This window comes from Manis javanica, chromosome 1 (genome assembly GCF_040802235.1).
Source record: "Manis javanica isolate MJ-LG chromosome 1, MJ_LKY, whole genome shotgun sequence".
Classification (NCBI taxonomy): Eukaryota; Metazoa; Chordata; class Mammalia; order Pholidota; family Manidae; genus Manis; species Manis javanica.
In genome coordinates, this window is record NC_133156.1 from 180,117,011 (window position 1) to 180,141,671 (window position 24,661).

At 51.8% G+C, this 24,661-nt stretch overlaps 3 protein-coding genes across 17 annotated transcripts; 2 read left to right on the forward strand and 1 right to left on the reverse strand.

The window, feature by feature from the left end:
- The first annotated feature begins 36 nt into the window (after positions 1-36).
- LOXL3 (lysyl oxidase like 3) lies at positions 37-19,176 on the forward strand. Of its 13 annotated transcripts, none has more exons than XM_037027155.2 (17): positions 37-461; positions 767-830; positions 2,187-2,518; positions 4,153-4,316; positions 4,972-5,186; positions 11,875-11,931; positions 12,549-12,608; positions 14,770-14,989; positions 15,226-15,406; positions 15,536-15,690; positions 15,922-16,089; positions 16,225-16,387; positions 16,588-16,831; positions 16,932-17,047; positions 17,127-17,263; positions 17,363-17,474; positions 17,642-18,170. In XM_037027155.2, the coding sequence occupies exons 3-17, from the start codon at positions 2,206-2,208 to the stop codon at positions 17,713-17,715; spliced, it is 2,379 nt and encodes a 792-aa protein (XP_036883050.1). In that variant the 5' UTR covers positions 37-461; positions 767-830; positions 2,187-2,205; the 3' UTR covers positions 17,716-18,170. The 13 variants fall into 13 exon arrangements, with proteins under 13 accessions (XP_036883050.1, XP_036883052.1, XP_073098228.1 ...); XM_037027157.2 differs by having other exon boundaries at positions 2,194-2,518; XM_073242121.1 differs by lacking the exon at positions 37-461 and adding an exon at positions 19,158-19,176 and having other exon boundaries at positions 648-830; positions 17,642-17,716.
- On the reverse strand, positions 18,119-21,381 carry HTRA2 (HtrA serine peptidase 2). Its single transcript, XM_017668710.3, has 8 exons — positions 20,745-21,381; positions 20,443-20,647; positions 20,155-20,349; positions 19,885-19,917; positions 19,546-19,651; positions 19,336-19,405; positions 18,576-18,671; positions 18,119-18,471 (listed from the first exon to the last, which is right to left on the reverse strand). The coding sequence occupies exons 1-8, from the start codon at positions 21,239-21,241 to the stop codon at positions 18,306-18,308; spliced, it is 1,368 nt and encodes a 455-aa protein (XP_017524199.3). The 5' UTR covers positions 21,242-21,381; the 3' UTR covers positions 18,119-18,305.
- A 91-nt stretch (positions 21,382-21,472) lies between these two features.
- On the forward strand, positions 21,473-24,558 carry AUP1 (AUP1 lipid droplet regulating VLDL assembly factor). 3 transcript variants are annotated; one of them, XM_017668712.3, is made up of 12 exons: positions 21,473-21,663; positions 21,743-21,880; positions 21,964-22,114; positions 22,312-22,496; positions 22,749-22,821; positions 22,913-22,986; positions 23,231-23,297; positions 23,399-23,501; positions 23,635-23,751; positions 23,864-23,973; positions 24,155-24,273; positions 24,383-24,558. In XM_017668712.3, exons 1-12 carry the CDS (start codon positions 21,614-21,616, stop codon positions 24,417-24,419), a joined length of 1,224 nt encoding a protein of 407 aa, XP_017524201.1. In that variant the 5' UTR covers positions 21,473-21,613; the 3' UTR covers positions 24,420-24,558. The 3 variants fall into 3 exon arrangements, with proteins under 3 accessions (XP_017524201.1, XP_073098283.1, XP_017524203.1); XM_073242182.1 differs by lacking the exon at positions 24,383-24,558 and having other exon boundaries at positions 24,096-24,271; XM_017668714.3 differs by lacking the exons at positions 22,749-22,821; positions 22,913-22,986.
- Positions 24,559-24,661: the final 103 nt, after the last annotated feature.

The window sequence follows — 24,661 nt, forward strand, 5'->3', positions numbered from 1 at the left end:
GCCCCTCCCTCTGGCCCGGCGTCCTCAAAGCGGGAGGAAGGAGACGAACTAGAAGGGCAGGGGGTTCCCCAGATAAGCTGGGTGACAGACTACCTCCAGGCCCGTACCCACAGCCCAGGGACGCTCACAAGTGGCTTCACCAAGAGAAACCTCGCCGGAGAGCTCTGGCGCCTGGGTTTTGGGGCTGCGTGCGTCATGTGCTCAACGTGACGTCAGAGGGAAGGCCGTGACATCATCCCTAAATGCAGACGGGCACCCTGGGGCTCCGGGGGGACCACGTGGGCCCTCTTGGCCTCCGTTCCCCGGACTGGGCCCGCCCCTAGCCCGGCCGGAGTTGGGCTGTTTACGCTCCGCGGAGAGGGGACGTGGGGGAAGGGCTGGGGGCTGAGGACTGGAAGGCTTCCCGGAGCCCGGACCTAAACCGCGGCCTCCCGCCGCCAGTGCGGCCGCCGCCGGGGCAGGTCTGCAGCCCCCTGACCTCTTGCGCGTCCAGCTCCTGACTGCAGCTGCCCGGTTTCCAACCCGCGGGAAAAGAAAGCTTCATTGAGCAGGCGGGGAGGGTCAGGGGCGGGGGAGGTGGGGCGGCAGCGGCCAGCTCCCGGGGGAGGGGAGGGCCAAGAGGAGAAGAGGAGGGAATTGGCCCGGGAGGAATCCAGGGACAGGGCGGAATGTGGGAGGGCTCAAGGGAACGTGGGAGGGACGAAAGGAGGGGAGAGAGCGCGGGGGGCGTCCAGTCTCCCCTGGCCGAGCACTTTTTTTTTGGAAGTCCTAGGACAGATCTCCAGGACAAGGACTCTTCTCCCAGCCTCTAGAGGCCCTCTCAGCCGAAGGTAGGGGGAGTCACGTTGCCGGCGGGAGGAGGGGGAGTTACTGATGGAGAGGATGGTGAAGGGATCAGGGGAAGGGGGTGGTGTGGAATGGAGTTGGGACGGGGAAGCCAACCCGCTGAGGGTTTTATTATTGTCAAAGAAGAGTGAGACACAAGGAGAGTGGAGAGAGGAAGCAAATATTAGGTGGGTAAGGGGCTGCAGGGTGTTCCAAATAGGGCCCTGAGGCTGGGGGCTTCTCTGTGAGACCCAACTCCTGGTCCCCCAAGCCAAAATGTCCTCAGAACAAAGCTCCCCTGTTGGGTTGCTTGTTTGAGTTGGGGGAGGCATGTTCGCGGGGCCCCCTTGCTATAGAGGAGCTGTTCTAAGCCCAAGAGGGAAGGCCTTGGCTGAGGAGCCGATTGGCGCCCTGGGCTCCCGTTGCCCAGTGACAGGGATGGCAGTGTTGGCAGCAGGACTGCACAACCCCACCCCATTCCCCCGCCCAGCTTGGGGCTTGGCCCTCCGGGGCCCCTTGACCCTGCAGAACATGTGAGAGCGTGTGTGCCAGGCACCCTGTGCAATGGGCTCACCATGCATTCCCGTCTCTGCCCTGTCTGCCTGGGGAAGCTGCTCAGATAGGATTCTGGGCTTGGCTCCCATTCAGGGAACCCAAGATCCCAGGGTGTCCTAAGGCCCCTTGCCTGCATCTCTCCACAGTCAGTAACTGTCCTCTGTCTTGCTGAACGGGGCCATCTGGGTCCCTCCTGCTTCTGCTTGGCCCCTGTCAGTTCCTCTCCTCAACCTGTTGCCTGCCTCTCCATTGCTAACCATTTCTTTGTGCCTAGCTCCCTTCCCATCGCCTTATGTCCATCTTCAATGTGGTCTCTAGCTCGCAGTCTCTTTCTGTTTGGTCCCCCTTCATTCCCACAGTTCCCGGTCCTCTCACATCCTGTCTGTCTGAGTCTTCCTCTGTGTGTCTCTTGCTCAGTCTCTCTCTCGTTAATCTCTACCAGTCCCTGACTCTCTGTCTCTAATCAGTGTCTTTGATGGGTCACTTCCGTCAGTGAATGGGGGCAAGAGAGGTGATGATGGCAAGAGGGAAGGATGTTGTGAGACATGATAATTAATGAGAATTCTTACAAAAGGGAGGGAGAGCCTCTCTCTCTGTCTGTGTCTCTCCACCTCTTCAGTCTGGCTCTCTGTCTGTGCCTCTTTGACCCTGTGCTTATTTTGTGTGTATTTCTCTCTCACACTAGTGCCTGTCTCTCTCGTGCTGTCTCTCTGTCTCTGGTCTTAGTATCTCTGTTCCCTCCATGACTTGACTCTTGGGCCTGGGCCTGGCACAGTCTGTTTCTCTCACACACTGTCTCTCTGGAGCACCCAGGCCTTCGCTGCCATGCAACCTGTCAGTGTCTGGCAATGGAGCCCATGGGGGCTGCTGCTGTGCCTGCTGTGCAGCTCACTCCTGGGATCTCCCTCCCCATCCACGGCCCCCGAGAAGAGGGCCGGGAGCCAGGGGCTGCGGTTCCGGCTGGCCGGCTTCCCCAGGAAGCCCTTCGAAGGCCGCGTGGAGATACAGCGAGCTGGTGAATGGGGCACCATCTGCGATGATGACTTCACACTGCAAGCTGCCCATGTCCTCTGCCACGAGCTGGGCTTCACAGAGGCCACAGGCTGGACCCATAGTGCCAAATATGGCCCTGGAACAGGTGAGCAAGGCTCTATGTGTAACCTATTGGCTCCACACAAGGAGAGGGAACACCAGGATGGCACAGCCACAGGGACACAGGACACCAAGAACAGCCAGTGTCGAGTAAACTCGTGGTTGACAAATCAACCAATAAAGTCACTTCTCAGACTGGGTGACATTAGGCTGGTCAATGCCTTCTCTAAGCCTCAGGTGCCCCATGTGCAAAATGACTAGATGATCTCTAAGTTTCTTTGTGCTGCAGAAGTATGAATCTACAAAGCCACATGCAAGGACAGCCCTGATGCAGGTGAGCCTTGTATGATTAAAGTACCATTGGTTTCATTGGAAACTAAGAGCAGATAAATGATGTCTGGATGTCCCAAAGCCAGAAGGGATCACAGATACTGCAGCTGACAAAGTCAGAGTATAAGCCAGAGCTGAAACCGAGCAACTGAAACTGACTAAGGACATATATGAAGTCTAAAACAAGTATGAATGTGGGTATCAGGAGCAGTTCAGAGACCCAGGGGTGTTTGCACTGTATGAGCCCACAGTGAGATTCACGGACAGAAGCTGGTACAGTCTGCAGCTGTTCCCCCAACCCCCACTGGCTGGGCCACTTCTGGATTAAAATGTCACTTGTAGATGCCACATTTTAAGAGAGACAGTAGAAAATGGAAATGCTTTCAGAGGGGAGCTTCCCAGATACAAAAAATTGGAAGCCAGGTTTCAAGAAGGAATAGCTGAAGAAACCAGGGATGTTTGGGATGAAAAGAAAAAGCATCAGATGGCACATGCATGATGGTTGTCTACAAATGTGAATAGAGTTATTTGGCTGAGGGATTTTTCTGGATGGCATCAAAGGACTGAATCAGACCTGATGGGGGGAGGTCACAAAGAGTCACAAAGACTTTGTGATGGTCCAGCAGCCTGGTGGGGCAGGAGGTAGGTGTGCCAGCAGAAGCTGGTATGTCCTGTCAAGATATGCAGGAGGGGTCCCTGCACACTGCCAAGACAGATGGCCTTTGAGGGTCCACCCTATCTGAGAGGATGTCACTGGTATTCATTTCAGTATGGTCCAGGCAGACAGAAGAATGTGGCAGCACAGACAAGGTGAGCACGTAGGAGAATGTGAGGCTGAGCTGAAAGGATCTTGAATTCCAAGCTGCACAGGGCTCAAATCACTGAGCCACCATGTATTGGCTGTGTGGTCTTAGACAAGTTATTTAACTTACCTGAACCCCAATTTCTGTATAAAAAATGGTGATCATACTGGCAGCTCTGTTCTAAGAATGATTGTGTATGTACATACCATGGCAGAATGCATAACACACAATGGTAATTGATTAATTATACCCATCCCTGAATTGATAAGGACTGACCAGAGCTTTAGTACCGACTCTTGGTTTTTTTATTCCCTCTACCAAATACTTGAGTATCCCCAGATCACCACCAACCCTCCACCAATCCTATGCTCCTTTTCCTATTCTCTTCCAGGGTCCCCTGTCCCTTCCCCATCCGTTATCTTTCCAGCACAATGGGGTCATCACAGCTAGATGTGAGGCTTCCATGCCCACTCTCCTGGACATCCCCATCATTAACCCCCCATCCGACCTCTCTAAGCCTCTCTGCCCCTCCTCTCCCCCTCCACAGGCCGCATCTGGCTGGACAACCTAAGCTGCAGTGGGACTGAACAGAGTGTGACTGAATGTACCTTCCGGGGCTGGGGGAACAGTGACTGTACCCACGATGAGGATGCTGGAGTCATCTGCAAGGACCAGCGCCTCCCTGGTTTCTCAGATTCTAACGTCATCGAGGTCTGCAGTTCACAAACACAGACATATACCCACACACCACCCGGATGGCCAGACAGAGAGGGCTATGGGGTGGCTATATGTGGTTAGAGGAGATACTGGAAGGTGAGAGGATCCCATATGCCCCATAGGATAATTGGGTTCATGGGAGGCTGGGTGGTGGGGGATATGGAGACAAATGATAAACCTCCTAGACACTGTAAAGCCCAGGTTTGTTTTTGCACTAGCATTCAAGTTGCTAAACCTGGCATGAGCCTCTCCAACTTCATCCCTGGCCCCAGGGCATCCTGTGCTCTCCCTCACCCTACATGTTCTTGCTCTCCTGGAACACCTCCCTTCTTACTTTCTTCTCCTCCTTCCATGCCACTTGCTCTACGAAGTGTGCCCTCATGCTCCAGGCAGTTAGGTGCTCCTCCTCAGCACCTTAATCATTTCTGAGAAACAGCATGACCTTCTCCTCTCAGGGTTGCAGGAGTCAGCACACCCACAGGCCCCAGTCCACACACGGCAGAGAGCAGGCAGGCCTCTTAGCCCTGCCCCAGCCCCACCTCTCCATCCAGTTTATGGCAAGCACAGGCACTCAGGGGTCCTGAAGGGTGACTGGACATATGAAAGGTGCTACTAGGAGTCCTCCCTCTGCTTGTTGCCCCATGCCCAGGTAGAACATCACCTGCAAGTGGAGGAGGTGCGGCTGCGACCAGCTGTTGGGTGGGGCAGGCGGCCCCTGCCTGTGACTGAGGGGCTGGTCGAAGTCAGGCTTCCTGACGGCTGGTCGCAAGTGTGTGACAAAGGCTGGAGCGCCCACAACAGCCACGTGGTCTGCGGGTTGCTAGGCTTCCCTAGCGAAAAGAGGGTCAACGCAGCCTTCTACAGGTGAAGGGATGTGGGCGCTGGGTGGAGCGCACTGTGGTTGAGGGAACTGGGGGCACCGGGGCCCGCAGAGCGGGGAAATATGGAGGTCCTTCCCAAAGTGAAGCTGCGAAACCTGTGGGACCAGGAAGGGCTCCCCAAGGTGAGTCTGAGGTGGGACCGGTGAGGCTCCTGCTCTCCGTGTCCGGCGCGGGGCCGGGATGGGTGGCGGCAGGTCGCGCGTCCGTGCCGGTGACGCTGTGGCCGGCAGGCAGTGCCCGCGCCCCGGGCGCCGGGCCGCCCGCCACGCCCAGGGAGAGGCCCTGCGGGGCGGTGCCTGGGTGCGTCCAGTCCGAGGCCGGGCGCCGGGAGTCAGGGCGCTGACAGGCCCGTGGCGCCCGCGGAGCTGTGTGTCCTGGCCAAAGAGCCAATCGCGGAGGGCCGGAGGGCGCTAAGGCCGCCCACGGGGCGTGTCTGCGAGCGCGCCAGCCCTCGGGACTCCTAGGCGCGTCCTTTGGCCGAGGCATCCGGCCCTCTTCACCTGCTGCTGTTGGAACGCTGGGGTAGGCACTGGCTTCCAGAATAACGAATCACACTGGGGAAGTGCTCTGTGCTTACAGCGTCTGACTTCCCTGGAGCATCTAATTTCGTCACTTTGAGGAATTTGGAAATCTTTACAGTCTCCAATCTGTTTTGCAGGCTAAAATGCTTATTTTCTTCAGCTCTTCCTTAGATCAGTTTTGCAGAAAGACCTCTTGCCAGGTAGGTGACCTTCCACTGGGCACACTATTTCAGATATGGTCTGATCAAGGCAGGGCACCGCAGACACGCTCAACTTCCATCAAAGTCTGCCTAGATTTTGCACTGCTTTTCTGTTGAGGAAGCATCCCACTGCCCATATTGGACTTGCAATCGCCTAACACCAGTTCAGGTCTCTCCTTATTCTTCATGCTGATGGAGCAGCCTCTTGGGACCTAATCCTGTGTTGAGTTTACTCTGTTACATTAGTTTGACACATCATTTTAAACCTATTAAAAAGCCGTGATGACCCCCCGAGATTATCTTGAATCTTGGCAGTATTTTCTGTTTTGTCATTCCTCCCAGCCTCTTATGGCAGATGTGATAGCTGCAACCTTCTGGTTTCATCAGAAAGACCATTAAATTTTTCAGATGTTTAAAACCAAGATCTCACTCTTCTTATGAAACTTTTCTCCAGATTTACATCAAGCCTTTTTAATCACTAGTTGTGAAATTTTTTTCAACCAATTGGGAACAAACGGAACACAACAATGACATGGCTAACATTACAACATCTATAATGAAACCCTGGGAGACTTTGTTAGTCTTTGCTAAAATCCAGATATACTATGTTCACAGCCATTCTCCAGGCTGCCACTTAGGTAATCTTATCAAAAAAGGAAATCATGATGGTTTGTCTGAGCTAATTTTTACTGAAATCCTCTCAGGTCTCTAAGGATTACCATGTATTTTCCTCAGTGTTCACAAACTTTATTTAATAACTTATTCTATGATATTATTTATCTGTAGATTGAGGAATCTTTCTTCTTCTTCTTTTTGAAAGTCAATATATTACCCAACCTCCAGTCTTTTCCAAACTTGCTCAGATTTTCCCTGCCTTGGCTGAGACCCATCCAAAAGTTCTTTCATTCCCAAGGAATATACTTCATCTAGTCTAGAGACTCTGTTTTTAAACAGCTATGTGCTGTGCTCTCTTCCTACTCTATCTTGGGCTGTATTTCCTTCTCTGTGTTTTTTACCTTCTCTAATCCAAGCATGAAGGTCTATTGGTGTTCAAAAGGTTAGGACAATTTAAATAGCAGGCATTTCAAGTGAAGAGAATAGCATGAGTAGGTGTAGAGATTCGTTCATTCGATATTTATTTATTGAGTGCCTACTGTGTGCCAGAGACTGCTGTCTCAGGGATTCAACAGGGAACGAAACAGACAAGAATCCCTGATCTCATGGACAAGGGAAGAATAAAAAAATAAGTAAGTAAAATTACAAAATGGAAGGATGGTGAGAGAGTAATAAAGCTAGGAAGAGTTAGTAAGTGGGAGTGGGACTGCAGTTTTAAATAGAGTGGTCAGAGAAGGCATCCTTGAGAAGAGATTTAAAGGATATGAGGTAACAAACAATGCAGAAATCTAGATGAGCATTTCCAGGAAAAAGGATCATAAATGAGAAGATTCTGGCAGGGGGCAGTGAGGGTGGGAGAGAGGGCATTCTTGTCATGTTCCAGGAGGCCACTGGGGCTGGAGGTGAGTGAACAGAGGAAAATGATTGGAAATGTGATATAGGAGGAGACAGGGAAAGAATGGGGAGCCAGATCCTGGAGGACCATTTAGCAGACTTTGGCTGTTCCTCTGTATGAGATAAGGTTTTGAGCAGAGGTGTGACATCTGACTTCCATTTTTTAGGTATTATTTTGGCTGCTTTGTTACAAATAGACTGTAAGGAATGCAGGAGAATCAAGGAAGCAGGGAGACTAGTTAGGAAGTCATTGTCTCCCAGAAGCCAAGTAAACGATGTGAGAGGTGATGGTGACTCAGGAAAGTGGTGAAACGTGATGAAATTCTGTGTATAGGGGAAGGTAGAGCCAATGGGATTTGCTATGGATTCGGTGTGGTGTGAGAGAGACAAGAAAGAAGGGTCACTCCACAGTTTTCAGCCTGAGCCACATGTGGAGTCGGCCCTGTTTGATAAGGAAGACAGTGGGTGGAGCATGTTTTGTGTGGGAGTGGGACAGGGTGTTATTTATTAGGAACTTGTCTGGGGACCTGTTAAATTTGAGATTCTTGAAGACATTGAAATGGTGAGGCTGAATAGGCAATTGGGTTCAGCTGAATAGAAGTATTTAAAGTCCTGAAACTGGACAACATCACTGAGGAAATGAGGGCAAATAGAAAAAAAAGGGTTCCAAGGACTGAACCTTGGGGAGCTTAAACATGAAGTCAGGAAGATAAGGTGAAATGCAAACAGTAAGTTGAGACAGAAAGAAAATCAGGTGAGGGTGGTGGCCTGGCAGCCGAATAGAGTACTCCAGGCAGGAGACAGTTGTCAGCTGAGTCAGTGCTGCTGAACACAGGAGGCCTGAGAGACCAACACTGGATTTAGCAATATGGAAATCATTGTTCACTCCAATTGATGTGATATTGAATAGGATACACTTCAAAAAACACCTGACTCGAGTAGAAGGTTTATACTGAGAAATAATGAAAGAACGATCTGAATGGATAAAGGCCAGAAAATGGAGGCCTTTTAATGACAGATTAGAGAATTTGACCTTTTAAAGTTAAAAATACAAGTGCTTGCATGGGACAGTGATAAAATAAGGCCAGTGTTTTTTAAAATTTACCTGACAGTAGTGAATTGGAAGAGGAAGTTCTAGATGCAGTAAAGCTAGTTAGGAATTTGTAAAAATTAAGTGATGAGGAGGGTGACAACAATGGGAGGGTAACGAAAGGATGTAGAATTACAGAGAGTATGGAAAATAAGAGAAGAGATACCGAAAGTGATTCTGCAGCTCCTCAAGAGAAGGATGGTGCCACCAGGCATCTCTGGGCTTCAAGGTAACGTAAACTGGCTTCAAACGCAGGCCACCCTTGTGAAGTCTGACAGCCAGGAGTTGTTCCTAGATATGCGTGGCCTGGAGTAACAGTCAGAAATATTTGTGTACATACTGGAATCTCTTGCTGAGTCTGGGATATGAAGGCTGGAGAGAGGATATGCTAAGTACAGAGGTCATTCTTAGGAAGAGATAACAAGAGTCCTGAGATGCAGATATTTTATAGATCTTCATTCACAGGGCAAGTCAGACAGGGAGCATTCTCACAAGTAATACAATAATAAAGTATAGGCAAGATAGTTATGAACAACTGTACCTCCCTTGGAGAAAGAAGATGCCTCTGCTATCTTTTAAAGGAAGTCAGTAAGATCTAGGGATGAGAAAATCAGAATATAATGTATTTAGTATTTTAAACTTGGCTTGGTTATTCCTCTCTAGAATATGTAAAAGTTGTAGAACTTTATAAGGGTAAAAGAATGAACAGATGATTAAACCATTTACTTTACTGCCCTTTTGCAGGCAAATAAATTGAGGTTCTAATTGCTTAAGTGCTGTTTAAGAAGTCCCTCTTCTAGCTCATTCCAGTTTGACAGATATTTATTGAACTTCTACTATTTGCCCAGCACTGTGCAAGGTGCTGAGAACACAGAAGTGATGAGAGATCATAGAAGACCTCAGGCTATTTTGAAGATTTGGGTCTTTATGGTAAAAGCAATGGGAAACCAGTGGTATGATTTATGAGGAGGGTCATGAGAGGATATGACAAGGTGTGCAGCTCCAAAAGATCACCTTGACTGCATTTATGAGAAATGGAAAAGAGCAAGAGTTAATGGATGGAGAGATATTAGACGGTAACATTGACAGGACTTTACTGTGATTGACTTTGGGAGCCAAAGAAGAGAGAAGTGTCAAAGTTGACCACTAGGTTTCTGGAGTAGATTTTGCTGAAAGAATTATGAATTTATGTTTTGGACCTATATTACATTTTAGATAACTTTAAGATGGCTAAATGGAAACATCAAGGAGGCAACACAATAAACAAGGTTATGTGTGAATAAAAACAAAGAAAGAGGCTGTGGAGTGAGAAGAGATGAATGCCTTAGAGCTCCAAGAATTTAAGTGATCAGAAAGAGGAGGAGCCTGCAAAGAAGATGAAGAAAGAACAACTGGAATGAGGAATCACACCAGGCAGAGTGGTAGGACAGCCAAGGAAAGAGAGCAGCCCTGCCAGGTGCTACCAAGAGGTCAGCAAGATGAAGACAGAAACTGTCTACTGGATTTATTATTGCAGAGTGATGGGTGGGGAAAACCAGAAAGGAGCAGGTTAAGGAATTAGTGGGAAGAGAAGACAGAGAGATGGTGAGTGTCGGCAACTCTTGAAAATTTTTCTCTGAAGGGGAGGAGAGATGTGAGGGTGGAGGATGTTGGGGGGCACATGTAGGAGATATTTGAACATGTTTGTAAGATTCAGTTGAGAAGGAGATGTGTGAAATTTCTTAATTAAGAAGGAGTGAAAGGATCATAAGAAATGGAATTCAAAAACATTTTGGGGGGGTGGCCTTAGAGAAGAGAGGAGGTTGGAATGAGATGGGTGTGCAGATATAGGTAGGTTTTTATATTTGATGGTTGAAAGAACAAATGATAAGGAGAAAACAAGCACATTTGTGAATGAAGAAATGTAAATCAAGACAAATATCAGACCTAATTAACTATCAGGTCCCTAATATTTCTTCTATTATGCCATATGACATGTACAACTACATATGCCATAAAATATATAATGTAATTTAAAGACCATATAAGGTACTTAAATAACTTATGAGGAGGTTCTTCTAAATTTCTAGATAATACCACATTTTTCTAAGTACTACTCAAGATGATCTCACTGGGTTACTGGTGAAATGAAGTACCTAGTGTATTTCATTTTAGACATGTTTGACAAAAAGACATTAGAAGAAAAAGTTTTGCACTACACTTACAGGATGAAAGCTTCTGAACTCTTAGTAATATCTCAGGAAAGAGACCTGAGAGTTATTGTAGACTCTTCTAGGAATGTTGGACATATTGGATGCTTTGGAAAAAATAAAGCAACTAAGAACATCCTCAGGAAGAAGCCAGGGCAGGAAATACCAAGCAGCTTCAGCTCTGTTTAAAATCTGTACTTTAGAATCCTACTGCATCTGCACAGAGGACACTGTGTCCAAATATGACTCAAGAGAAAGAGCAGAGCAGGAACATGGTCAAGGAAAGGATAACTAAGATGATAACCAGAATTTCATAAGCATTCAAGGACAGGCAGGCAATACCTGCATTCATCTATACGTACCTGGACAGGACAAAGAGGGGGCAGAATTAAAGTCTTTGAAATCAAAGGGAGAATAAGAGGAGAAACAGTCCTACTTCCCAGAAATTAGACTTAAGGACTCTTGAAGAATAAAATAGGTCAAATATCCAGGCCAATTAAAAAAACATAAGGTTTTAGAACTTGTTTCCCTGGAAGTATGTTTGGGAGATGAGCTCAGTTTGTGAATGACTAACGCACACAGGATTTAACTTGGGCAGGAAGAATGCTGTCATCCTCATCAGTCTGGCCTCATGTTCCCCAGTCAAACCAAGTTAACATCTTAGATATCCAGCCTTGGTCTCAGTTCTGGTCCAATGGCCTCAGGTCTGAAAATGCCAGAAGCCAGAGATCATGCAAGAAAAAAAAGACAATCAGCCTCCTTAGGCATGACCAGTCCAGTTGTCTCACCTGGTCAGTTGGGAGTCTTAGCGATCCTAAAAACCCTTCTACTTAGACCCTTCCCCTTAGCCCTCCCCTCAGTTAGATCAGCTCTGATATGGACTCAAAAATCCTTATTCCCCAGCTGCCTTAGCCAAATTTCTGTGGGTCCTGGTATAGGGGCTCTGTCACTCCTGAGTCCACAAACTTCACTGCTGCTCACTGGTCATGTGCTTGTGAAACCAAACAGCTGTGAAGGTTAGAGCCTTGGGATTATCTGATGCTATAACATCCTGCCACCAGGAGCCTTCTGACTGCTGGAAATCTTGTCACTGGTCCCAGCACCAGCCTTTCCCACTTGGTTCTGGACTGATCCTGACTCTGCTATTGTCTTATCCTCACAGAAAGTTGAGGAAGCGAGCGGCCAAAGCTTCGGCCCGACGCCCCAAGCCCCTTGGAAGGTAATGGGGCAAGAGCTCTGGGACTTCCTGCTTGCCCTTGTGGCCCCAGGAGGTGGATGGATGGAAGGCAGCCTATCCATGTCCATCCCAGAACCGAAGCAGATAAATTAGGGATGTGATTGGAAAGTGGTGGTTCCAGTGGGGAGGGGAGGGGAGGCAGGCATGAGGATGGGCAGGCTTTGCTCTTCAGGAGCACAAGTCAGAAATAATACAGGAATGGCTGAGGAAATGACTTCTCATCCTTATACTTTCCCCAGATAGCTTGGACTCCACCTCAGCCATCTGCATGCTTCCTCACCACCTCCCACTCCTCACCTCCCTTAATTCCCCCACATTCCCATCCTCTCTCCTCCCTTTATCTTTCCTCTAATCTCCTCTTCCCTTACCCACCTAGACTGACATAATTAGACACCTCATCCCTGTTGCTGAATCCAGAGAGGTGCATGACCACTCCAGCACGCCCCGCGGTGTGCAGCAGGCAGTGGGCATGGGACTCCTCTGCCCCTCCCCGCACTCTGCATAAACGGTCCTTCCCAGGGACAGAAGGAGAACCCTCTACCTTTCCTGGACCATGTACCTAACCACCGCCTCCACTAACGACTTTCTCCTTTTTTCAGACCAATCACCAAGCTTAAGGGCAAACCCAAACGCCAAGTGGGCAGGGGGCCAATCAAGAGGTAAACACAGCTCAGGCTGGGTGGAGAGGAGAGGGAGCACCGAGTGATGAACTGGGGGAATGGGGTGGTGACCAGGAAGAGATCCAAGAGAGGCCTCCACCAAGAGGTAGAGAAGCAGCAGTGGCCATCACAAACCACCTTCCAGACGAGGCTGGCCCTTATGTTGGTCTCTGGGGAATTATGCTTGTCACAGGATTTTTTTTTAATCGCCATAGTTCATACACTGACTACCCTGCTCCACATGCCTATGACCTTGCCCCAGTGGATTCTAAATGACCAGCTGGCACTTTTGTCCTGTACATGCCTCACCTGTCTCTCCAAGAGGTCAAGTTTGCCTAAGTATCAGTGTTCCCATTCTACCCTTATTGGATTAATTTTTAAAAGTCAGTCCTACCAGCTTGGAGGTGAAACCCAGGGTCCCCATGGAACCTTTACCAGGGATGGGCTCAGATGAAGAGTCCCTACCTCTCTAGCTCAGTGGACACAATTAGGCTCCCACTTCTCTTATTTTCCTCCTGGGTTCTCTCAGAATCCAAGGGAGTGGAAAGCTTCCAATTGTGATTTTTTTTTTTACATCTCCCTTGGCTTCCAAAGGCCACTTACTCATGAAGTTCTCTCTGATAACTTCAGCAGTGCAGAGAATTCCTCCCTTTCTATTGTCCCTTTCCAGCATGTTCCAGATCACCCAGGGGTCCTCTGGTATCCCTCACCCCTCAGCTCCTCTCTCTGTGGCTTCAAAGGAGCTCAGAATTTGGGGGGGTTCTTGTAGTGCCTTCTAGCTTAGAGTCATCTTTGCCCAACATGGCCATCCTCTGGCCTTCCCTGACCCCTGTGTGGAAGAGCACACTGCCGTTTTTCACTTCATTTGTTGTGGGGGGAGGGAAGGACAGTGTTTAGAAGACAGTTACCTTTTTCCTGTGAGGGCCTCTTTGACTTTTATTTTCAGCCACACAGGACTTTGGGAGACTACCTGACCTCTTTGTGCTTCAGAATCTACTTATCCTGAGCTTCTAAAGGTATTCTGTAAAGTGTCCAGGCTCCCTTTGCCTGCTGTGCTTATAAACTTTTCATCCTGTTTTCCTAGCCAGTGGCTTCAAGTTGTCATATTCCTTCCTTCCTCTGCCATCAAGTGATGGAACACATTACTGCAGTAATTCACTGCCAGATGAGCCTCACAGGTCCACTCCAATACTAGGCTGCATCTGCTTCCCCACTTGTCTGAGATCCAACCAGCTGTTCTGGGAAGAACAGCCTTCTCATCAGACACCTCACTGCAGTCTCTTATTCCACTGGTGTCGATAAACAATCCCCTTGTTCTCTCAAGCATCTCTCTGCAGTGTTTCCAAACTTTAACACCTCTGGTTTAGTCCCATTTTCTGACCTGGCTGGCTATGAAACATTCTTTGTTATGTTTAAATTGCAGAAGCATGGGCTACCTCAGTAAAGACACAGCTCAGCTCAGGTCTGGAGATACCTTTACCATTCCATTGTTCATATTCACTCTCCTTCTCTGGCCATGGGGTCTCCCTGACTTTTGTTTGCATTTATACATCTTCATTCCTATATATGCCAGCCCCAGTCTTTCCTGTCTCCACCACCTGGTCTGTTCTTCCCATAAGTGCTCATCATACTCTGACCTGGAAGCCCCTCTGGTCTCTGAGAAGCCATTTAGACTACCCCTTTGTATCCTGACTCATTCAGTTATTTCAGCTTTAGCGTACTAGAAGGATCTGCTCATGCTGGGTCTTCGGGCTTCCTGTCTGTCAGCCCTCCCTCCTGCCCATCTCATCCTGCTGGGCAGCCCTGGCTTCCCATTCCCCTTGCACAGGGGCCTCAGCCTCTGCCTGTTAGGACCAGCAGCCTGAAATCACGTGGAACAAGGTTTCTGTCAGGAAAGTCCAGACCAGCTGTCCTTCCCAAAGGGGTCTTCTCCTGCAGAGAGTCCCCAAGAACCCTCCTATCTGGGTAATCTAGGCTCCTTCCATTTGGAAACTCACCACTCCCTTTGTCTCTTTGAGGGAAACAGCAGAGAAGAGGGGATGGAGAAGGGATCAAGTGGTTATGAAAGGTTGGGGGGGGGGAGGTATGGCATGGGAAGAGGGTTCTGGGCCAAGAGGCAGGAGCAGCTTTACCCTACTGCACCCCACTCCTGTCCCCCCAGGCTGCTGGCCCAGCGGCAGCGACACTCCTTTGGTCTGCGTGGGGTGGCGTGCGTGGGCACGGAAGCCCACCTCTCCCTCTGCTCCTTGGAGTTCTATCGTGCCAATGACACCACCAGGTGCCCTGGGGGGGCCCCTGCGGTGGTGAGCTGTGTGCCAGGCCCTCTCTTCGCAGCATCCAGTGGCCAGAAGAAGCAACAGCAGTCGAAGCCTCAGGGGGAGGTGTGTGTGACACTGACTGTGACTTTCCCCACCCCAGGTGGAGAAGCCCCTAGCCTGCTCACCCCCTAAGCATAGCCCTGACCTTTGAGGACAGACAGGAACCTTCCAGGGGTTGGGCTACAGACCTGAGACCACCCCCTCCCTCCTGCCGGAATCCCATTCATCTCCTAGGTCTACTTAGCCCTCTCGGTGCTGTTTCTATTCACTGCTGTTGGGCACACGTCTCTCCTCTACAGACTCGAGTGCGTCTCAAGGGTGGAGCCCACCCTGGAGAGGGCCGGGTGGAAGTCCTGAAGGCCGGCACGTGGGGCACAGTCTGTGACCGCAAGTGGGACCTGCAGGCAGCCAGTGTTGTGTGTCGGGAGCTGGGCTTCGGAAGTGCTCGAGAGGCTCTGACTGGTGCCCGCATGGGGCAGGGTGAGCAGGATGGGGATGGCAGCAGGAGGGAAGGAAGTACACACTCCTGGGGGGTACATTCCTTGGAAAGGAGACCCCAGGGCAATGAAGGTCTAGTTATGGCCTCTGACGTTTGACCTCCGACGCTAGGCATGGGTGCCATCCACTTGAGTGAAGTTCGATGCTCTGGACAGGAACCCTCCCTCTGGAAGTGCCCCTACAAGAACATCACAGCTGAAGACTGTTCCCATAGCCGGGATGCTGGAGTCCGATGCAACCTGCCCTACACAGGGGTGGACACCAAGGTCAGTCACTTTCCACCTTGGCTCAGGTATCTCAAATCCTATCCAGTCCTGGTCACAGTCTGCAATGTAATGACCTTCAGGCTCCTGCCATCCTACAGTTCCACCTGATGCCACCACTTGCTAGCTCCTTACGTGCCATGCCTTCCAATCACCCTTCAGCCAGATGCCTGCTACAGACACTCACTACCCCATCCCAAAAGCTTCCCCAGACCTTCCATTCTGTTACTACAGATACGACTCAGTGGGGGCCGCAGCCGACATGAGGGGCGAGTTGAGGTGCAAATAGGGGCACTTGGGTCCCTTCGCTGGGGCCTCATCTGTGGGGATGACTGGGGAACACTGGAGGCCATGGTGGCCTGTAGGCAACTTGGACTGGGCTATGCCAATCATGGCCTGCAGGTGAGTGGGAAGGAGGAGGGAGGAACCAAAACAGCTGCTTGCAAAGCCTGTGTTTGGGGCAGAGAACTGTGGAAATGAGTCCCTTGGCTCAGGAAGCTGGGTGGTGAGGCCTCACAGAAACACCTATGTCCCCAGGAGACCTGGTACTGGGACTCGGGGAATGTAACAGAGGTGGTGATGAGTGGAGTACACTGCACAGGGACCGAGCTGTCCCTGGACCAATGTGCTCATCACAGCACCCACATCGCCTGCAAGAGGACAGGAACCCGCTTCACGGCTGGAGTCATCTGTTCTGAGAGTGAGTGAAGGGTTGGGTGATGCAAGCCAGGGAAGGGAGGTCACCCCTTTGCAGGGAAGAAGAGTGCTTCAGTCTGGACAGGTACTCCTTCCTGTGGAAAACCAGCCTCTCATGTTCTCCCGCGGGGGGCAGAACCTCCCACCCCCTGCCCTGGCTCCTCAGCAGTGACTTCTAGCCTTCTCCTTCCCTCCCTGGTGCAGCTGCATCTGATCTGCTGCTGCACTCCGCACTGGTGCAGGAGACCGCCTACATTGAGGACCGGCCACTGCACATGTTGTACTGCGCTGCAGAGGAGAACTGCCTGGCTCGCTCAGCCCGCTCAGCCAACTGGCCTTATGGCCACCGGCGTCTGCTCCGGTTCTCCTCCCAGATCCACAACCTGGGACGAGCTGACTTCAGGCCCAAGGCTGGGCGCCACTCCTGGGTGTGGCATGAGTGTCATGGGTGAGAGGGTCAAGTCGAAGGGCAAGGCCACCAAGGGACTGGGCAGGCTTCCTGGGGGTAGGGAAGGAAACAGGGGTTCCCTTGTCCCTTCTCCCCACAGGCATTACCACAGTATGGACATCTTCACTCACTATGACATCCTGACCCCTAATGGCACCAAGGTGGCTGAGGGCCACAAAGCTAGTTTCTGTCTAGAAGACACCGAGTGTCAGGAGGGTGAGTTGGGGCCTACAACACACTCCAGCATCTCCATCCTGCAGCCTGGCCTCACCCTGACATGTGCCCATTCCTTCAGATGTCTCCAAGAGGTATGAGTGTGCCAACTTCGGAGAGCAGGGCATCACCGTAGGTTGCTGGGACCTCTACCGGCATGACATTGACTGTCAGTGGATTGACATCACAGATGTAAAGCCAGGGAACTACATTCTGCAGGTACCTGGGGTCTGAGAGTTCCGGCTGGCAAGAGGAGGAGTTTTTAGACACCTTTGGATTTTGAGGACTGCAGCTGGTGAAGTTGCCTTTCACTCACAGGTGGTCATCAACCCCAATTATGAAGTAGCAGAGAGTGACTTCACCAACAATGCAATGAAATGTAACTGCAAATACGACGGACACCGCATCTGGGTGCACAACTGCCACATTGGTATTTGGTGGGAAGAGCAGCCCAGCAGACTGGGGGATGGCAGGGAAGCCCTTCATTCTCTTCTGTATCTTCCTGCCCACCTCTGGATCTCCTGGCCTTTCTACTTCTACCCACTATTCCCCACAATGGGTTCATGTTCCTGCCCAAACCGCCTGTTCACCTTGCAGGTGATGCCTTCGGTGAAGAGGCTAACAGGAGGTTCGAGCGCTACCCTGGCCAGACCAGCAACCAGATTGTTTAAGGTGCAACCACCCTCCTCTGCAAATCACCACTGGCCCCTAATGGCAGGGGTCTGAGGCTTCCATTACCTCAGGAGCTTACCAAGGAACCCCTGATGTCCGCAGGCCCATGGCACCCGTCCGGCTTGCAGTCTGGGTGGGAACTGTAAGCAGACATCATTTCTCTCCTTCCCAGACAAGCCTGAATCTGCTCCCAAGCCCAGCACCATGCAGAGCACACACCACAAAGAGCAATACCTGATTAACTGTCCAGAACAGACAGCAGCAGCTTGTTTTTTTGATAGGGAGGTCAGAGTGGTCAATTCCGGTATCTCCTCTCAGTAAGGGAGGATACAGCTTTACCTCTAGCCTTTCTGTGGGGGAAAAGATCAGGACTCCTCCCCCCTCATTTTTGACTATAACATGTTGCTAGGTATAATTTTATTTCATATAAAAAGTGTTTTTGTGATTCCTCAGAGCCCAGGGATTGGTGCTGGTGGTTGGAGGGACCTGCCCCCCACTTCTTCATTTAACCCTCTGTCCAGGTGCCCTCAGAGCCTAGGCCAGGAAAGCAAGTTGGAAATCAGAGTAGGAGCCTCATACTCTTGCTGACTCATTCTGTGACTTCAGGGGTCACATATAAGGTCAATGTTTCCTTTCCCCGCCGGATCTGCACTGCCAGCTGGGATTGGGTTCGAACAGCTTCATAAATATCTTCAGCATTTTGTACCAGCTTCTCCCCAATGGCCAAGATCACGTCACCTGGCCGTAGACCAGCCCTGAAATGAAAGGTGAACAGAGAAAGAAAGGTAGAAGATAGCCCCGTACAAGAGCACATGCACACCCAACCCTTCCCCACCTCACAGTGCAGTCTCTCCCTCACCGGTGTGCAGGGGAATCCAGGATGACTTTATGGATGAGCACGCCATGCTGAACATCAGGAAAGCTTGGTTCCCGCAGCTGTAGTTCAGCAAGGATGCTGAAAGGACACAGATCACCCTGTTAACCACACCAAGGCACTCGCCCCATCTGGGGTTCCCCTCACATGTCTCACCAACACACTGACTACTGTACAGACAGAACATACACTAGGTACTACAGGTACAAAAGCAATTCACTTTATGCCTTCTAGCAGTTAGCAACTGGGATATGCATATAAAATTCCGAACGAAACACAGTATTAAATCAAGAGCACTAATGTCATTCTAGAATTCTAAGGAGAGCTTTAGGGAGGGAGTAGAACTTGAGCTGAACCTGTAAGGGGTGGGTCTGATATTTAACAATATATAACAACATAAATAAAAAATATGGGAATAGGAAGTCAGATTAGTTGGAACAGAATATTTTCATGTAAAAAGCCCTGTCTGGAAGGTTGGAGATAAAGGGAAAATAGCCCCCAAACATGAGGTTAGTGGACTAAAGGTTTAAATCAAAGCAGTACTGAATGAAATCAATCTGGTGGCAGGTGTGCAAAATGGAGAAAGTCAAGATGATGAGAGAGGACAGCTCTTCTGATAGCTTCAAGTGTGAGGTAACTCATCTTAGACAAAGACAGACTTAAGACCAAAGCTCAACAAAGGTACCAGTTGTCCACCACAGACTACACTGGTGGTCCTACATGTCACTGCCCCTACAGCTCGTACCTGGGCGTCAGGGTTAGCATCATCACGCCAATGTAGCGGCGCTGGGCCCCACTGATTCCAAACCAGGAATCTGTGACGGACAAATGAGCCCCACTCAGCTACATCCTTCTTTCCCCTCCCTCTCCTCCCAAGAGACCCCTCTCCAGCGAAGCCCAATAATATGCCTCCCACCATTTAAAGGAAACCCTTCCCCCACAAAGCCAGGCTCACTCTTCTTTTCCCCACGACGCAGAAACTCTCGAAGGCGATCAGAAGGGATGGCAAAGGAGATTCCAGCTGTGACCTTCATGGTATTCACCCCGATCACCTCCCCATCCTGTAGTGACAGAGCCCACTATTCCCTAACCCAAACAGGTAGTAGGAGATGGGGAGACCTGAACAAGAATAGCGGGGAGTATAGGGAAGTTGGGGAGGTTTGACTGGATTTTTGCAGACAGCCAACAAGAGACTGCTCAGAAGTTTGACCAAACATCGTTGAATTAGGGAAACCCACCCCTTCCCACACTGACCTGGGGCAGGGATTCTTGGAAAGAAAGATGTCCCACTCACCAGATTAACCAGGGGACCTCCAGAGTTTCCAAACTGCAGGACAAGGAGAGAATATGGAAGAGATCCAGGGACTCTATGCCTGGGGGCATAACCAGGGTTGTAGGTACATTCTCCAGATTCTCTCCTTTCCCAGCCCATGAATGGCCACATTTTTGCAGCCCAATCTCTGTATACAGGCTCACCACACATTTATCACAGTTGGGGCCTGTGCCCCACAATCTTCCCCCCTCCCCCAACCTAGTGGGTCATTTCTCCTGTATCAGGACGCACATCAATAGCTGCATCAGTCTGGATGTATTCCACGTTGGTTTGGGGCAGGCCTAAGTCCCTGGCCGGACGCTGGGCAGAACTGACGATGCCGGAAGTGATAGTGTTCTGCAGCGCAAAGGGGCTTCCCATGGCGACAACGAATTCTCCTTGCCGGACGTCGGCGGAGCGCCCCAGCGGCAGCGTGGGCAGTGGCTCCTAGGGAGAACGGGTGCAGGAACCGTCCTCGGCCTGTCACCGGAGATGCGTGCAAACGCACAGCCCCAACACCCCGCCTGCCCTGATCCCCACCTTCGTCTGAATCCTCAGAGTGGCGATGTCCGCCACGGGATCCACAGCTGTGACCACGGCCTCATACGTGTCGCCGCTTGGCAGCCTCACTCGGACTCGGCGCCGATCAGCCACCACATGAGCGTTGGTGACAATGAGTCCGTCGGCAGCCACCACGAATCCTGAGCCATTGGAGATAGGGACTTCGCGGCCCGAGAAAGGGTGCCTGGGGTGGGAGCAGCACGAAAATGAGGCTCCACGGACCCCTCCTCGCCCGCCCCTAGCCCGCGGTTTCCGCGCCTCCTAGTCTGCCCCACAGTTACCGGCCCAGGATCTCGATGTAAACCACGGCGGGTGCCGTCTTCTCCACCACGTCTGCGATGAAGTTGTACTGGCTCCGGGGAGAACTGGGCGACGAGCCAAGCACCGAGGCAAAAACGGCCGGAGGACCCCGTCCCCCGCCCCACAGCAGCAGCAGCACGGCCCCCCCAGCGCCCAGTGCCACTGCCGGCCACACGCGCCGCCGGCCTCCAGGGATTCCTGGGTCTTCCCGGCTCCGGGGTTCTGGTGTCCCTGCAGTCAGCAGTGCTCGGGGAGCCGACCGCAGACACGTCCGTGGTTCAAGGACCCCCCCAGACAACCAGGCCCGGAGACTGGATGTCCCATAATTCACTCGGGCCCGAGGGTCAGGGGTTCCTGACGTCAGCAAGGCCCGGAGGTCAGGGGTCAACAGGGGTCCCTTCCCGCAACGCGCCCCCCCAAGAGCCCGCCATCCCCGGAGGTTCCAGCCTGCACTCCGCCCCGCCCTCAGTGCAGCCATGAGCTCCGCCTCGGCGTCCTCCTCGCCCGCCCTACACAGAGGCACCGCCCTGGACGCGTGCTGGCGGACAACCGGACGCGGAGCACGCCGGTACCTGAAGTCTTCCAGAAGTGCACGCCGGGACCGAGGAGCCGGCGAGCCGACTCCGCCCCGCCCCGCGAATGCCGGGTATTGTGGTCCCCTCGGGACGCGATTTCTAGATGGTCCAAGACCCGCGAGGCATGCTGGGACAGCTAACCCTTCCGGGGCGCCTCAGGATTTCGGCTCTCAGCACCCTGGGCGGCTGCCCAAAGACTCCGCCTTCCCAGGAGGCCCTGCGGCAGGGCGCGAAGATGGCGGTGACGGCAGCCAGACACTCTTAAAGCAGCAGCGATGGAGCCTCCCCCGGCGCCAGGGCCGGAGCGGCTCTTTGACTCGCACCGGTAAGAGCCCCTGCAGGAAAAGGCCGGCTCCCGCGTCCACTCGGCTTTCAGTGCCCGATCACCCGCCTCTCGTCCCCAGGCTCCCGGGTGACGGCTTCCTGCTCCTCGCGCTGCTGCTCTACGCTCCAGTCGGGTTCTGCCTCCTCGTCCTGCGCCTTTTTCTTGGGATCCACGTCTTCCTGGTCAGCTGCGCGTTGCCAGACAGCGTCCTTCGCAGGTTCCGACTGGGCGCTCAGGGAGGCTCAGGGCTGGGCTGGGCTGGGCTGGAGGCCGTGCAGTCACAACTGCCTACGTCCCCAGGTTCGTGGTGCGGACCATGTGTGCGGTGCTGGGGCTCGTGGCCCGGCAGGAGGACTCTGGACTCCGGGATCACCGCGTGAGGGTCCTCATTTCCAACCATGTGACACCTTTCGACCACAACATAGTCAACCTGCTCACCAGCTGTAGCACCGTGAGTGCCGCAAAGCCGGGAGGTCCTCGGGGCAGTTCTCTCGGGCCCAGCTCAAGGCTCTCCCCTCTGCCTGCCTGGGTTTCCCTTGGGGACTGCAAGATACTGAGCCAAACCCCTAATCCCACTTCTCTACTCCGTGTGTCAGCTTATCTCACTTCCTAACATCTTTTATTCTTGCCTTCTCTCCTTATTTCCAGCCTCTACTCAATAGTCCCCCCAGCTTTGTGTGCTGGTCTCGGGGCTTCATGGAGATGGATGGGCGGGGGGAATTGGTGGAGTCACTCAAGAGATTCTGTGCTTCCATGAGGCTTCCCCCGACACCTCTGTTGCTGTTCCCGGAGGAAGAGGCCACCAATGGCCGGGAGGGGCTCCTGCGCTTCAGGTGGGTGAGCACAGGTATCTGTCTCCAACCGGGTAGGTGGTCAGGCTTGGGGCCCCTTGAGTTTTAACAACCTTCTTAAGCCCTACCCCTCAACTATCCCCCTTCCTAGTTCATTTCTGATCTGTCCACTGTTAGTTTTTTACTCTGGATCCCTTTATTTCCTCCTTTATCTACTTAACAGTTTGACGGTCAGGTATGAACTGCTGTCTGGACTGGCTGGAATCCCATCCTACTCTCTCTTCCCTCTCCTAGTTCCTGGCCATTTTCTATCCAGGATGTGGTACAACCTCTTACCTTGCGGGTCCAGAGACCTCTAGTCTCTGTGGTGAGTGTGTATTGGACTGGGACTCAGGCTTGGACAGGAAGTCTCCCACTCCTGGCCCTGGCTTAGACCTCACTTCATGCCCTCCCCTCAGACGGTGTCAGATGCCTCCTGGGTCTCAGAACTGCTGTGGTCACTTTTCGTCCCTTTCACGGTGTATCAAGTAAGGTATTAACTGTCCTCACTTTTTGGTGGCTGGGAAAAGCTCACCTCAAGGTCAAGGAAGTAATTGGCATTGCCCTGTCTACCTGCAGATCTTTTAATTTTAATATCAAGGCTCTGCCACAAAGGCAATGCAAAATCTTTACTGTCTCCCCACCCTCACCACTACTGTTCCGTGAAGTGGTATCAAAGTGGGCAGACACCCTCTACCCTGGTTGCTCCCTGCATGGTCCTGGATTGTTTTTTGCAGGTGGCTCCGTCCTGTTCATCGCCATTTGGGAGAGGGGAATGAGGAATTTGCCCTCCGTGTACAACAGGTGGTAGGGAACACAAGCAGTGGGGAGGTGGGGTCTTTCCTTAGGAGGCAGGGGAAGAAGTCTTGAGGCCTTGACACTTCCAATCTTCCAACTCTCCCTAGCTGATAGCCAAAGAATTGGGCCAGACAGGGACACGACTTACTCCAGCAGACAAAGCAGAACACATGAAGCGACAAAGACACCCCAGGTTACGCCCCCAGTCAGGTATGGGGTCTCTGTATACAAAGCTTTTGGGGCTATTTTCAGCCAAATGTGATTTCCTTCCTGTTCCTATGCAAGTCAGATTCTCTTTCCTCCCATTGCTCCACTCACTAAATTTCGAATTTCTTGTTTGCAGCCCAGTCTTTCCCTTCCTCGTCTGGCCCTTCTCCTGATGTGCAGCAGGCAACTCTGGCCCAGAGAGTCAAGGAGGTTTTACCCCATGTGCCACTGGGCGTTATCCAGAGAGACCTGGGTATGGGAAGGGTAGCCTCACACAAGGAATAGGCATGGAGAGGAAAAGTGGGTGGTGAGGGCAGAAGGTAAGCAGGGAAACACTCCTCTCTCCAATCTTCCCTTCTCTCCAGCCAGGACTGGCTGTGTAGACTTGACCATCACTAATCTGCTTGAGGGAGCTGTAGCTTTCATGCCTGAAGACATCACTAAGGGGACCCAGACCCTTCCCACAGCCCCCAAGGTGAGACCCAGGAAATGGCCAGGTCTGTGACTTGGGGTGGGATGGGGCAGTCTACATACTCCCTATCCCTGACTTCTCTTTTTAATCTGAGACCCTAGCACAGTACCTCTCTTGCAAAGTAGGCATTCGATGCGTGTTTAATGATGACTTCGCAAGCCCTCTGACATTGTGATCACCTCAGTTCCCCAGCTCTGGCCTGGTGACTCCACAGCCCACAGCCCTAACATTTGCCAAGTCCTCCTGGGCCCGTCAGGAGAGCCTGCAGGAACGCAAGCAGGCACTGTACGAGTACGCAAGAAGGTGAGGGGTTTAGGAAACGATGAGTAGGAAGGGGTAGGTTGGAAATCAGAGCTATTTATGAAGCTAATATGGCAAAACCCACACAGTGTCTTCCCCCTATGTCCTATAGGAGATTCACAGAGAAACAGACCCAGGAGGCTGACTGAGCACAGGATGGCACCCAGAGCCGCAGGACGGAGACTGGGGGCAGCCCTCACCCAACTCAACAGGCTGGATGGGTGGGTGGTAAAAAGGGAGGGATGGGGCTCCCCCCAATATCACATTAAATTCAGTGTTTTCACTCAAGGTCTCCTTTCTTCTCTGGGTCTCAAAATCCCCTGGGCAGATTCCTTTTTCCTTGGATGAGGGGAACAGGGGTGAGGGTCTCCTTATGGATTTGTGGGGATGG